Here is a 15865-nt window from a genome sequence, read left to right as displayed (position 1 = left end):
TTACTTATTGAACAGCCTACATATCTTTAAATTAAAAAACCTGTTCCTGACAATTTGTTTAGACTTGAATCCAGCTTGTTCCCAATTTTTCTTCTGCAATGTTGCTTAGCTTAAGTATGTTTGCATAGATCTTACCCATAAACACTGGCTGGATTCTTCTGATTTTTTATTCATTTTTTATTTTATTAAAATGAATCTTTTTTTATACTATAAGAATACTTTGCTACTTATCTGGAATGTAACCTAACCAGCAGTGGCAGCCCGTGAAGTTTTAAGTCGGGGTGCTGCCTATACAAAATAATTTTTATTATTTATAAAAATAAATCTGTAGATTTATTTATTAATAAATTGGTTACTAATTAGGAAAAAAATAAATTTTTAAAAATTATTTTGTATAGGCAGCAACCCCATTTAAAACTTCATGGGCCGCCACTGCTAGCCAGGCTTCTTGAACTGTGCCGTGTAGCCACTGAAACTTTTTATACCTCCATTTCAGCTTTTCTAGTTGAATGTTATCCTCTATATTTTCATGTTGGTTTCTGATGATTTTTTTTCATACCATAATTATTGATTTGTACTCCTGATTGCATTCCTGTTTAAATATCTTAGAGGAATGAAATTGGAGTAAAAATCACAGAAGGGTGAGGGGGGGGGGGGTAGCATAGCAAAATCAAGATTGAGAAGTTAACTGCAAGTTAGTCACTATTTCCTAGAGTTTTTGTGCAGATAATATGAAGATAACAGCAAATTAAATAGTTGAATTACTGAGCATGCCTTAGTGTATTATAAATATGATAATGAAGTTACTGGTGTGACACAGATCAATGTGAGAATAGAGGTAGATAACTGAATGTCCTAAGCACTGCCAGTTTATTTCCTGATACTAAACTGGAAAAAGGTGATATTGAGTAAAAGTAAGTAAAATTCTTCAGGGTGATTAATTATTGAAATATTGACAAATAATGGTTGAGTTTAATGTTGGCTTTACTCTATGCATATTGGATTGAAAAGATTACAAGCTGTATTACATTGATGGGACTGAACTTCAAGGAATTGCAAAAGTGAGATGATAGCAGAATGGATTACTTAATGTTAAGAAACAAGCAAGAATACTTGGTTATTATTCACCTTCATAAGGTTTTCATATGACAACATTTAAACGATGGAAATGTTTCTTGGGAATGAGAGGAAGTTGTTCAAGATCCAGAAGTAGGCAACAAAGATGGTGACAGGTCTGTGGAAGGCTGAAGCAAAACATAGTGTTAAAATATTTAATTCACAACAAAAAAAAAAAAAAAAGCAAGGACAAACATTATCATTGCCTTTTTTCTTTTTTTTTTTTCATTTCTATTCCTGTCAGGATATCATTCCACCTAACTGTTTCACTTATTACAACTTTGCAGTTTCAGGCAAATTAAACTCAATCAACACAATTTCATTTCCCTTATTTCTGGTACTCCTGTCATATGTAAATAAGCATAACAATTAATTTCTTAGTTAATAACCAGTTCTATTCTACTCAGTGGTGAGCTATGGAAATTTTAACAAAGGCTCGCATCGTCGAGCAAAAAAAAAAGTCTTATTTCACACAAACTTTTATTATTCATTTAAATATAAAAAACCAACAGGCTTCATCTCATCGATATAAACCTTAATTAACTTAAGGGGACAGTAACTATATTTTATTTAATAAAATCACTTTGTTAGATTACCATACGAGTTTTTCGCTTAATATATTTCAAAATGTTTTTTATTTTTTCAAAAAAAAGTGGCATTTATATGCTTTATACTAATGCCAGGAGTATCCGGAATAAGAGAGGAATTGGTGGCGCAGATAGCATCAGCCTGGCCAAAAATTATTGGGATCACTGAGATGTGGTTGACAGAAGAGGATATAATAACAGGAATAGAAGCTGCTGGGTACAGCATTTTTCAGCAGGATAGGAAGGGAAAGTGTGGTGGTGGAGTACTGCTTATGATAAGTGACGACCTATGTCCTCTAAGAGTAGAGCCTTTGGAAGGCAGTGACACTAATGATTTTGAAAGCATGTTGTATGATTTAGAGGTAGGCAAGACAGGATATTTAGTGGGGTGTTGCTACAGATCCAGGAGCACAAAGGGTGGGTACCAGGAAATGTTTAGACAGTTGAGTTTGGCAAGTGCAAGAAGAATGATTGTTATGGGAGATTTTAACTACAGTAGTATAAATTGGGGAGAGGAAGATGCATGTAGCAATAAGGGAATGGAATTTCTAGAAATCTTGAGGGACAAATGTCTTAGGCAACATCTAATAGAGGGAACAAGAGGTTCAAGAGTTTTGGATTTGGTTATAGCATCAGAAGAGTTGATAATAACTGAGATGACATCTCTCCCACCAGTTGGAGAGAGTAACCATATGGTTTTGACTTGGAAAATGAATAGACATGCAGGAGTATCAAAGAGATGGGAACGTATGTGGAATTATAAGGCAGGTGATTATAATAGTCTAAGACATCAACTTGGGGAAGTTTCATGGAGGGAGGAATTGGAAGGCTGGGATATCATTAGTGCATGGGAAATTATGAAAGAATATTTGTTAGCAGCAATGGTAAGTTGTATATCACGAGTGAACAAGAGGACACAATTTGGAGTAAAGTGGATGACAAACAATATTAAACAGGAATTGCATGCGAAAAAGAGACTTTGGAAGAGATATAAGGAAACAGGTGAAGAGAAGATGCATGAAGAGTATAAGACACAGGCCAGAAGAGTGACTAGTATGGTAAGGAAGACTAAACTGGAATATAAGAGGAGACTGGCCCTAAGATTCAAAAAAAATCCTAGGGGAATTTTTTAGCTATGCAGTCAGTAGGAGGAGAAATGACTGTGGAAGAATGATATTGTGGGATAAAAATGGGAATAGAGTGACTGATGCAGAGAATATAGTGGAATTGTTCAATGAACACTTTATTGGAGTATTTCATCCTGGAGGAGTCGGTTTTAATGCTAGAGGGATAATGCTGGTTCAAGGTTTAGAGGTACAGGAGGAGAGTGTTTCAAATACTGAGTACTCTGGATGTCAGTAAAGCTTGTGACTGGATGGTATTTCACCACGAATTTTGAGAGCATGTGCTAGGGAACTGACAGTGCCTTTGACCTGGCTTTCAATGAAAGTCTGGCTACTGGAAAGGTGCCCATGGAATGGAAGGAAGGTGAGATAGTGCCATTGCATAAGGGCAGTAGCAGACTGGAAGTGTCTAATTATAGACCAGTTTGTGTGTCATCAGTAGTTAGTAAGATCTTGGAGAAAGTAGTGAAGGACCATATACAGCATTGGGTAGACATGGGTAATGTTATCTGTGAGAGTCAACATGGATTTATAAAGGGTGCTCTAGTTTTATCAATATGCTAGCCTTTTATGATAAAGTTAAAGAGATTAGATGAGGGAAAGGCATATGCTGCCATTTTCTTAGGCTTAGCGAAGGCATTTGACAGGGTGCCACATGATAAGCTGATATTTAAGATGCAGCACATGGGCCTGGATGTCAGATTGATCAACTGAATTCATGATTGGCTGTCTGATAGGTATCAGACAGTTGTGTATAGTAGGGCAGTTTAAGGAAGCAGAGGGTTACAAGTGGGGGTCCCACAGGACTCAGTACTGGAACCTATATTGTTTAACCTTCATATCAATGACATTGTCAGTGGATTGCGAGAGGATATTCAGTTGTTTGTGGATGATGCAAAGCTGGGAAGGATTATTAATAATAGTGCAGATGTGGTAGCCCTGCAAGAGGATTTGAATAATCTAGATAGATGGGCAAATGAATGGGGATCTCAGTTTAATGCAGCAAAATGTAAGGTCTTGAGGTTTTGGGAAACATCGATGGGACACTGCATACTCTATGGGAGGAGTTATACTGGGGGAAGCAGGGGAGACAAGAGAACTGGGGTTGATGATTGATAGAAACCTGAAATTTAGGGGACATATTGCAAAGGTGGTAAAGGTAACACAGAGGATTGCTGCAATAATGAGAAGGATGCTGACCTGCAGAGATAAAACAGTTATCTGTTTTATCTCTGCAGAGATAAAAATGTATAAGACCCTGATCAGACCACACTTGGACTATTGTTCTCAGGATTTGAAGGGGATAAATTAACTGTGGAAAGGGTATAAAGGTAGATAACAAAAGATGGTTTCAGGACTGTACAATGATAGTTATGAGGATCAGCTGAGGGAATGTGGACCACAGAGTTTGGTGGATAGAAGGAGAGGTGATATGATTGAAACTTTTAAACTGTTGAGAACTGGTTACAGGGTTGACACTGGGGAGTTCTTTTGCTTGGTTGAACAGCGGGAAGGAGTGATGACAAGAGGCCATCTCAGGAAGTTACGAAAGGATACTGAGAGCAAGAGGGTGAGGAGTGGTTTCTTTGCATGGAGGGTGGTTGAACCATGGAATGCATTCCTGATGGAGTGGTGAGAGAAAGAATGGTCAATGAGTTTTAGGAGTGGTATGATAGACTTTGTTTCTCAGGGGGGCCTCACCGTGATGAGTCTTGGACTGTTTCTTAGGAAGGACCTCCCACGATGAGTTTTTTGACTCCATGGAGGCCTGAATAATAATAATAATGTTATAGAAAAGTACTATTTTTTTTTTATTTTTTTTTTTTCAGATTCTTTTTGTTCCTGAAAAAAAAGTTAAAGAAAATGGACAAGAAACAGATGCTGAAAAAACAAAAGCACTTAAGCAGGTAACTAATAAAATTTGAAACTGAGTTAAATTAAAATTTAATGTATGAAATGCATGTGGTTGTACTAAATTTTTTTTTTCAAATTGTCTATATGAAAATTGAATTTCTGTTCAATAATTGTTACTTTATGGGTAAATATGGTTCTGTTAATTAAAGATTTAAATATAGACTGAATCAAGCATACTGAATTTTCTTTTAATAAGAATGGTGTTTAAGTATTATACCTATTGCACATTAGTACCATAGATGAACTAAAGGTCAATCCAGACATTTGGAGTTCTTGATTAATAAGTGGTATATGTGGAATTGCAGAGCAGGAATTAGGACAATCAAATCAGCTTAGAAGTGTATGATGACACTGGAAATTGCAAAGAAAGCTACCATTAGCTCCATTTTTGAAATGATAGTTGCTGTAATAGTTAACAGCTACAATTTCTCTTGTACAGCTAGCAACACATGGGGAAATGATCAAGGAAAGCTATATCAATAAGCATTCTAGAATTAGGAAGATGAAGTAGATGGGATTTAAATGAATGACAGTGTGAATAGTTCAGCCAAAGATTTTTGAGGCCTTTTGGTATGAAGTAAAGTTTGAAAAAAAAAATGCACAGTTGGTGCTGCTATACAAAGAAAACTTCATGTAACTGTATCATGAGGAATGTAGATCAGGGTCAAGTGAGGAGGATTTGATATTACAAGACAATTCCCAAATTCTCATTGTAGCTACAGGAGAGGATATCATTATGAGCAATATTAACTAAGAGTATAGACTAAAGATAGGGTAGGAAGCATGTAAGAGGTCAAAGGAATGGTGCAAGAATATTAGATCTGGTAGTAATATCTGAGAATCTGACAAATTGAGGTAACCATTTTTCTTCATATGGTTGAAAGTAATCAATTTTATTTTGAGAAATGACATTGTATGTAAGAGCTTTCATTAAAGAAGGAATGCATGTGGAACTATAAAGCAGGTGATTATGATGAACTACAAAAATAGCTTGCAACTTTGTCATGAGAAACTACATGGTAGAGGAATTAATAGTGCCCTGGTAGTGTTCAAGGGATGTTTGAATGAAGCTTTAACTTGACTGCATTTCAAGAGTCAGGAGAATTAATCACGGTTGTCGAATCAGATGAATAAAGCATAAACTAGATACAAAGAAAATGCTATGTAACTGTATCATGAGGAACATGAGCATTAATATAAACAGTACAAAGAACCAAACAAATGAAGTGAGAAAGGTGAAATCAGATTATGGAAAGCATTTAGCTGAACATGTTAAATGAAATTGAGGAGAATCCTTTCACTGAGGTAAGTAAAAGGAGCACTGTCACTCAGACATCCACCTATAGAATCAGTGTAATATAAAGTGCAGAAGGTTATGAATTTTTGGGCTGAAGACATTACAGACTATTTATATTAATGAGAATTTGCAAGATATAAAAAAAAAATAATCCATAGACCACTCATGGTGCTAATGTATTATAGGCTTACAACCTTTCATGAGTGGGAATCATAGTATTTGATGGTAGAGTTGACAATGAGTTAATTTAGAGGCCATGTTGCCAAGGCGATTAAGTATTGCATTGGGAAACTGAAGCATTGTAAAGAGCACAAACTTGGAGTATAAAGTTTTTTTGCTAGTTACAAAACATAAACATATATTATACTTGAAGAAATTATTCTTGTTTCAATACTTGACCTAAGTAAACAGTTTTTGTGATTCCTACTCATGAAAGGTTGTAAGCCTGTAGTACATTAGTACCATGAGTGGGTTAAGGATTATTATTTTCTGTTATTCATTTTATAATTTTTTTGTATTTTTATTTTTTTACACAGTGAGGGAAACTCTGCTCTAGACTAAACATGGAACCTTATCACCACTTCAGGCCTCTGATAAGCAGGCTGGTGGTTTCACACTAGGCAATGAAATTTGTCTCCCACCTAAAGACAACATCCATGCCTATGGTGGGATTAAAACCTGCTGTTGATTGGAGGACAAATATGTTAACCATTTGGCCAACCAGGCTGGCTGTTTGCCCATGTGATGAGTGTGTCCTGTAATACATAATAGATAGTTGAGCTATCACTTCACTGATGTTATACCCTTAATGTGCTATTCAGTTTTAAAGAATATGCTAAAGAATTAAATATTCATTTTTATTCCTGTATTTAGTTTGAAATAACTATTTTTAATATGCTGTTTTCTATCCATCAATTTTGGAAATAGGCCACCCAAAGTACCTCAGATGATCAGCCTCCAAAAAGTTTGGATGATAAATCAGCTACTCATTTACACCCAAATAATGGAAAAGATGTTGCACCTGCTGGTGATCCTTCAAGACTTTATGCTAGAAGGCACAGCGAACGTATACAAAGGTTCTTGAAAGTAAATGTTCGCCATTTCACTGATGGACAAGTAAGTTATAGAAAAATTGCATATTCATAAACATTGGATTATTAAAGATCTATACAGCCACTTCTCATTATCAGTTCATCATTATAGAACTATAAAACTGCCAAAAAAAAAAAAAAATACCAGCCATAGCATGCATCACTCTAAAGGAAACTCACTGTAGTGAACCCTTCCACTTCAAATATTCCTTTTGGTCAACCATAGGAATTTACTATAATGAGAATCGACTGTATGTCAATCTCAGATACTTGTTCTGTTTCTCTTTGATTTTAATAAATCATAACTAAATATACTAATGAGTTGTGTATGTATAATTTGGAAATACTTGAAAGTGATTAACTGGGCTCGTGGAGATGGCTAGGTTGTTCCTCCTGAAAACTTTTTTTCATCCTAAAAACAATTAAAAAAAAAAAAAAAAAGCAAACGTGCCAGCAAGCATGCACACACATACAAGAAGTAAAATGCTTGTTTCAGCTGTAATTCCAACTAAAACCAATTTCTTTTGCAACTACTTTCCTTCTATTGCATAAAGAAGATTCCCAAAGGAATGGAAAGAAGACATTCCTTTCTTCTCAGAATCTGTTGTAAGGCACACATTAAACAAAGGTTATCAGGTCCAGCACATGTGCTGGATCCTACCCAACCTTATTAACATTGAACATGTTTAATACTTCATCTCCAGTTTATTCTAGTTCTTATCCTTCTCCTCTAAGATCATGCACAAAATCATTAATAAAAAATACTGACATTATTCAGTAAACATTTTTTTCCAGTCATTATTATTATTATTTGTGACACCTCCAAGGAATCCGAAGACTCATCGCAGGAGGACACCCACTGTACAATGGTACTACACAGAATCTCTACTACCAATCACCTACATCAATGCCATCTACTGCCCACAACCACCACCACCACCACACTAGTATTTTTTTGTCTGTAAATTGCATGTGTTCTGAAGGACCGATTTGTCTGTATGTGGGATGAAAAACCAGAGTTTCCAGGAGAAAAAACCCTGCTACCTGCGTATGAGATCAGCTAACTCACCTTCATCCTTATTATTTATTGTATAATGAGCTGCTTGATTTTGCTCAGATTGACTTGCTGTTTTTCCTCTGTTTTTGCTTTTCTTGCCACTTGTTGTTTACCTGGTCTGTACCTGAACTATATTATGTTGGGACTTAACATCTTGCACTTTTTTATAACTTTTTCCATTACCTGCTTAATTTCTCTCCATCTATTGCATTCCTAACTTGTCTTGATATCCCTTTCTTTTAGTGTTACACAGTGATCAGCATTCATTTTTGAGATTATGGATTCTACAACCGTGTTAGAATAGCTCTTTTTATTATCCTGACGTTTCAATCTTCATATCAAGATCATTCATTTGGAGCATACATAAATATACAAGACAAGCTGCTTTACATTTTAAACCATAAGCTAGAGAAACAATGATTTGATCACATGCTACTCACTGGCATGACCTCTAGTGGAAAAAAAAATAATAATAAATTACATCAAGCTAATTTAATTTTTGATTACATGATTAAATATTCTTGTTTACAGATGGTTTTCCTTCCAGTAACAGTGATGCCCTATTTCTATTATTCTCTTCTTTGGTGCATCAATCCGAAAATTGGTAAATATAGCAGCACATCACAACATCCTGTCTTGTAACTTCCTTTTTATCTCTTCATAACTCTTAGTGCCAGTTAGAATCATTGTTATTTATATATGAAATTCTTGGTCTGCCTCGTGGCCTCTTTCCTTCTATAGTCCCCTCCATTATTTCTGTAATCAGCCTCAAATGGTGTTCAGTTAGGCTTTTTCTTCTCTTATTGATGTTTCATTAATGACCACTCTTCATGAATTATATTCAGGACTTCTTCATTACTTTTCTTTTCTGTCCAACTAATTTTCATCATCTTTCTCCAGCACCAAAGTTCAAATGCCTCCAACTTGTTCATGTCTTGTTTTGTTAGAGTCCAGGCCTCAAAACCATATAATGCAATGCTCCATATGTATGTTTTCCCTCACCTTTTTTTTGAGCTGGATGCTAAGTCCTTTACTTTAAAAATGTTTCTTCTATTATAGAATGCTTTTTTGGCTAGTATTATTCATGCTTTAATATCTGATTGGTTTCTTCCATCTTCTGTGATAAGACTTCCAAGATATTTAAAAGAGGATACCTGTTGTAGTAGGTTATTATTTATTTCCAGGTTTATTTTCGGGATTTGTTTTACTTGTAATTAATAATTTTGTTTTCTTATAATTAATTTTTAGGCTGTACTGTGTGAAGATTAAGATTTCTTCCATCTTTGTTAGGGTGGCTTTCAGTTTGTTTTCATTATCAGCTAAAACTGCTATATCATCTGCAAACCATAGCCAGTTAATATCAATTCCATTTATCTTAATTCTGGTTTCTATTAGTTCTTTCAGTTTATTTATTGCATCTTCAATGTACTGATTAAACAATATGGGTGAAAGAGAGCACCCCTGTCTTAGACTTCTACATATTTTTGCTATTGCGGTTTTTGTTGTATTGCTGGCTGCTTCTATTAGGGCTTCTTGATGCTTGTAAAGATTAAATATGGGCCTTCTATCTCTCCAATCTACCTTTATTGTTTTTAGGAGGTGAAACATTTGATTCCAGTCAATACTATCGAAGGCTTTCTCCAAGTCAAGAAAGACTATCAGGGTATTTTGATTCTTCTCCAATCTTCTTTCAATAACTGTTCTTAGAGCTAGGATTGCTTCTTGTCCCCTGCTGTTTCCTGAATCCAAACTGGTCATTGCCAACATATTCTTCAACCTTCTTTGTTAGTCTTTTTTTATGATTTTGAGCAGTATTTTCAAAGCATGTGATATTAAGCTTATTGTTCAATGATTTTCACACTTGTTTGCATTATTTACTTTAGGAATGGGTATGATAGAGCATTGTGTAAAATCTTTTGGGGATGATCCTGGTTTCATAAATATCCTTTATGATCTTGAAAAGGAATGACTTAGTTATGTTTCCTGAGTATTTTATTAATTCTGAAGGGATGTTATCGGTGCCTGGTGCCTTGTTGGCTGACAATTCATTCAATGCCCATTCAAATTCATCTTTTAATATAGTTGGACCAATTTCTTCCATATCAAGTCTTGTTTCATTTTCTATAGCCTTAGCATCTAGATCTTTTCCACTGTATAGATCTTCTAAGTACTTCCATCTTTCCGAAATTTCTTCCTTATAAGTATGTTCCCCTGTTTATTTTTGATAATTGTACTACTTGTCTTGTTTTGCTGGCTTATTCCTTTTATAATGTTATAAGCTTTATCGATTCTTCCAGTCTTTGTTAGATCTTCTATTTCTTTACATTTCTCTCTATACCATTGTTCTTTTGCTTCTTTACACTTTCTATTTATCATATTTTTTATATGTTTATATTTGTCTTTGCTTTCTTCTTTTAGGGAGGTTTTGTATTTTCTTCTTTCATCTATTAGATCTAGAATGTCCTGGGTGATCCATGGTTTTTTTATTTGCTTCTTCCTTAATCCAATGCAGTCATTGGCAGCCGTGATGATTGTATCCTTCAAATGAGTCCATTTTTCCTCTGTTTTTCTTTTCCCTCTCTCCAGTTTTAATGCTTTCATCAGTTTGCTGTTTATAGTTTTTATGGTTTTCCTCTGTTTTCAGGTTACTTATGTTCCATTTGGGCCTTTACCTTGGTTGTGACAACTTTTTAAATTTCAGATTACATTTCAATAAAACCAAATGGTGGTCACTATCAACATCAGCTCCCAGGTAACTTTTGCATGATTTTACTTGATTTTTAAATCTATTTCTTGTCATAATATAATCTATTTGGTACTTTCCTATATCCCCTGGCATTTTCCAAGTATGCCTTCTTCTTTTTGGTACCTCATACCAGGTATTAGTAATGATCAGATTGAATTGGTGGCAGAACTCCAAAAGTCTATCTCCTCTTTCATTTTGGCATCCAAGTCCATACTTTCCCACCTCTCTACCATCTTTGCCTTCACCAATGACTGCATTTCAATCCCCCACAACAATAAGATTATCTTATATTATTACAATTGTTATTTTCGATTAAAAAAAATAAATATAAATTATTATAAATAATATTATAAACTTTCTTATGGATTTTCCACCCCCCCTTAACAGTGATGTCCTATTTTTCAGTATTAAAGTTATTATGGATTTAGAATCCTGGATTTTCTAGAGTCTAGTTTATAGTTGTTCTTAGAGAGGAAGGATTCGTGGGACGAATATGTGCCTTCCATATGCATGGGATTTTTAGACCATCATTATTGTCTAGATTGGGGTGGTTGATAATGATCTCGCAAGCTTCCTTAAATTTGCGTTCATACCATGTTTTGGTGTGATGTAGACAACTTGATACCCCTTGTTTTACATCAGTATACTGCTTGTTTCAAATGTCTGTTTCCCACTATCAATTATGAATGAGAATTCTGTAAAATAAAACTGTCAAAGAGCTTACTTCATTTGTTTTTATGAAGTCTATAAGATCTGTGGATCATTTCTAAGGTAGCAATAGCAACTTTTTTTCTTTTTGGGTGACATGTTTCTGTAATAATAAAATTTTGTATGCTTTTTTAGGGAATTGTAAATGGTGTACTTCTTGTGACTCCTAATGCTGTGATGTTTGATCCAAATGTATCTGATCCTTTAGTGCTAGAACATGGAGCAGAAAACTACACAGTTATTGCTCCTATGGAAATGGTAATCAGAGCTGCAATTTATCATGATATTGCACATATGAAAGTAAAGCATATTCCTGATGAAGAAATGTAAGTTTTATATTTAAAATAATTTAAGATAACGATCATATTCAGACTTCTGTGTTTTGTTTTTTCATTGGCACTTTATTGGTTTAAATGACCACTTTAGTTGATGCCAATAGCAATGTGAATATAGTAATAAGTGCATAACTACCTTCTAATTTTCATTAGAATGTATAACTCACATATAGCTTACCTCTCTCTCACATTAAATCAGTAATTTATGTATAAAATATACTAAAACAGACAAGTACAAAGCAAGTTTTTTTGCATCAAGTTATATTCATGTTTTTTTTACTGACAAAACCTTGATATGAAAACTTCATCTGAATTTTTTTTCATTTAGGGCATCTCGGATAATAATGCCATGTAAAATCTTAGCTTTAAATACCAACTTAAAGTATTAAAATGTAAATTATTATAGTATTATATTTAGTTATGAAATAAAAAAGGGATTAATTCCTGTTAACTGTGCCCATTTATTGTACTAGTGCCAGATGAATTTTAGGAGACATTTTTAAAATTTGATGTCATCACTTCTGGTTGACAAGATTTTCACATCCAGCTTAGTAGTTTCAAAGTATGTCATTGACAGAAATTCATACTTTTTATATATATATATATATATATATATATATATACTTGTAATTAGTCTAGTATTGGCAGCTAATTTTCATGAGACTATAGTTCAGAAAACTTTGAGAAATCCTACATGATATTGAAGATTTTTTCTTTCCAAAGAAGTTAATTTGTGTGTTGTGAGGTAACTTCTTGCTATGGAATTAGTGCATGGTATCTGAAGATTTATTTCCCTCCTCCCTCACTTACTAAATTTGAAACAAAAATGGAAACATACCATGCTGGTTAACCTTAAATACCTACCTAATGGAAGGCATTATATCATGTGGGAGGCTTAATGGATTGTATACAGCACTCAGAAAGGATTAAAACAGAATTTAATACTTCCTATATTTCGTCTGTCACTAAGACATTACAAAAAAAACTAATATAACATATACATAAATACCACACAATATTAAGCCCAACCATGTGAGTGACATTCAGGGGCATGCCAGTAATGTCCGGCCCCTGTGTGCAAAACTTTAGTTGCCACCCCCCCCATCCAATAAAAAAAAATCACTTTAAAAAAACATTTTTTTTTTTTAAAAAAAGTATTTCCTCCTCTTTGGTGCCTTTTACTATCCTGGCGCCTGTGTGCATTGCACACATTGCACATATGGTTGGCACGCCCCTGGTGACACTCAAGTCCTATCTAGGTGGAGTGTTCTCTAAGGGTGGTTGTAGGTAGCCCAGAATGTACGGTGGGATCTCTGATAAGTGTTCCCCAAATCTTAGGAAGCTTAATGCAACATTACAATCCATTAAGCCTCCAACATGATGTCCTCACAGCACTTAAGCCTCTACACACGAAGGCAGTATATGTTCCTTGGGAATTGTTTTTCACTACAGTGGATGTCTAGGGCCACTTATGCAGTCAAGTACTCAAATCATGATATTCAACATGCGAATTGACTATTCATTTCACACTTGTATATTTTCAGTTGCAGTTTAGTGTCAATTCATACATTTGGTACAATTAGAACTGTGGGATGATCTAAGGATTAAACAATCTGGGAAACCTGCTCTAGAATATGTTGAGTATTTTTAGAAACCGAGAAAGCTATTGATGTGATGTGTTTGTGCCAAGAGAGGTTGGAGGTAAATGTCAGTCCAAGGAGAGTTCATCCTGTTTGATGTGTATTATGAGGAGGAAGAAAGGTGAGCTGAGATCCCTTTTGCAAGGGAAAAGGTAGGACTGTTCTGGCGGCACTGAAGAATGATATGGAGATCATTGTTTAAGGTGCTGGTTGCAGATGACATTGATGTAAGGAATATCTGGGAACTATGATTTGTCAAAGGAGCAGAATGAGTGGAGAATGCTATTGCTGGCAAAGCTATGGATAGGATTTGTAGTGATTGAGAGTAGTTAATTTATGTATAAGAGAAGTTGAGAGAATGGAGTCCTGAAGCTCTTCTATGATATGGAGTGAATGACCAGAGAAAAAGATGGCAGGTAGACCAAAGGAAGGCAGTTCATAAACCAGGCCTTGAGGCTAAACATGATCAAAATTCCTAGAAATGTCAAGCAGAACAACACATGTGCCATGAGAAGTTTTAGAGAAACATTACCAGTGGTGAGTGATGTAAGCTAAGATATCAGCCATGGATCTAAATTGGCAGAATCTATATTGGTGGTCACTGATTAATTGGTAAGCTTCTAGGGAGTGAAGAGGTTGACCATTGATAATTTCTCCATTATTTTGGAGGATTGAGGTGATGGCAATTGGTCAGCAATTAGAGAGTATGCTTTTGTCTTTTGTTTTTGTTTTCAATCTTCTGTACTCTGCCATTGTCCTTTATGAAGTTGGATTTACTGATAGTTAATTTACATTTATTGTATGCTTCTCCATAGGCTAAGTATGAAGCTGAGGTTCTTGATGCAAGCCACATGCAGTAAGCAATTTTCTTTTAGACTGCTTTCATAAATTTTCTGTTGAACATGGCTTGGAAAGTGGATGGGCAGTTTAGATGGAATGAGGAATAAATCCTTCATGCCATTGGATGATTTCTGTGACTTGCTCAGTGCAGATGTCTGGATCAGAAAGCAGAAACAAGTTATGCCATAGAAAGAATAGTAGTTCCAGAGACCATCTTACTTTATACCTTTTTGTAGTGCCAGAGGACATGAGGTTAGGTGTGGTCAGAGGAGGAACATTCTGTGAGACTGGAAACTTGCAGTAACCTTGTACAGTGTGTCTGGAAGGAGAACTAGTTAAAATTATGGCTATTGGGAAGTGCAGAGGATCATCTGGATTCAGGTAGGTAGCTTTGTGTTAATCACTGTTTATAGCAAAAACTTCCACGTCACATTCAGCTTAGTGTGTTGAAGGGGAGCCAGTTAGTTCTGGAAAATTCAGATCACCTAGGACAATGACTTAGTTGTTGGGATAGCTAGATGGAGATTGTTTCACAGAAAGGAAAGTGTATAGTTCTTTTGGTTTTCAGAGTTTGAAAATTGATAAATGTAGCAGATGAATGTTACTAAGTGAAGCAAGAAAACCTTCAGTCAGAGCAGGTCAAAGGTAGGAGATTCTTAATTTGGCATTCTCTGGCAGGCAATGTCAGAATGTACAAAGCCACCCTTATGATGAAATGAATTGAAAAGTAATTTTGGCATTGAGGGCTAAACCATGATACCACTGGATTTTGTAAAGCCATTTGACAGAATATTGCATGATGGGAAAAACTGTTACAAAAGTTGGAGTAAATAGGAATGAATATTTATTGGGGGCTAGTAGCAAAAAGAAGTGACTGACAGACATCAAAGTAGTAAATGGTGGAATGCAGTCTAGGAGAATGAGTGGAGTACCTCAGGGTTACCTTAGGACTATTTAATTTGTATGTCAATGATATAGGAAAGATTTAAAGGGGGATATTTAGTTGTTTGCTGACAATGCAAAAATGAGAAAGGCAATGGTTGGTAATGATTTAAATAAATTAGCATTTTGAGCAAAGGATAATGATTATCAGTTTAATGTTGCAGAATGTAAGGTTATGCACTTCAGGTTGAAAATGTTGCATATTATGTGTTATATTGATGGCTGGAATGCAAGAAATTGAGTCTAGGGACTTTGATAGTGGACAGAGTTCAGGTTCAGAGGGTGTATTGCAAGAGTTGCTAAAATAGCAACTCAAAGGATTACTTGATTGTTGTAATACATGCTAACAAGTAAAGATCAGGAATTCATCATTCCTCTCTACTTTTATAAGACTGTGATTTGGCAGTATCTTGACCACTGTGCACAGAGTTGATCACCTTAAATTTCTTGGGGATCAGGTGGTGGGAG

The 15865-nt window shown here is 35.1% G+C and overlaps 1 protein-coding gene across 6 annotated transcripts in view; it reads left to right on the top strand.

Moving 5' to 3' along the window:
* LOC150106916 (oxidation resistance protein 1A-like) overlaps positions 1–15865 on the top strand; it is a 324024-nt gene that overhangs the window by 201524 nt on the left and 106635 nt on the right. For all 6 annotated transcript variants that reach the window (XM_090393372.1, XM_090393376.1, XM_090393375.1 and 3 more), the window contains 3 exons: positions 4657–4734; positions 6966–7154; positions 11776–11966. In XM_090393372.1, coding sequence (XP_090249498.1) covers positions 4657–4734; positions 6966–7154; positions 11776–11966 — 458 coding nt within the window. The remainder of the gene's footprint in view (positions 1–4656; positions 4735–6965; positions 7155–11775; positions 11967–15865) is intronic.

Source organism: Typopeltis vanoorti, chromosome 5 (genome assembly GCF_054136105.1).
Source record: "Typopeltis vanoorti isolate ZY-2024b chromosome 5, IOZ_Tvanoo_1.0, whole genome shotgun sequence".
Taxonomy (NCBI): Eukaryota; Metazoa; Arthropoda; class Arachnida; order Uropygi; family Thelyphonidae; genus Typopeltis; species Typopeltis vanoorti.
Note: the sequence above shows the minus strand (reverse complement) of the source record. Positions and strands in the feature narration are given on the sequence as shown.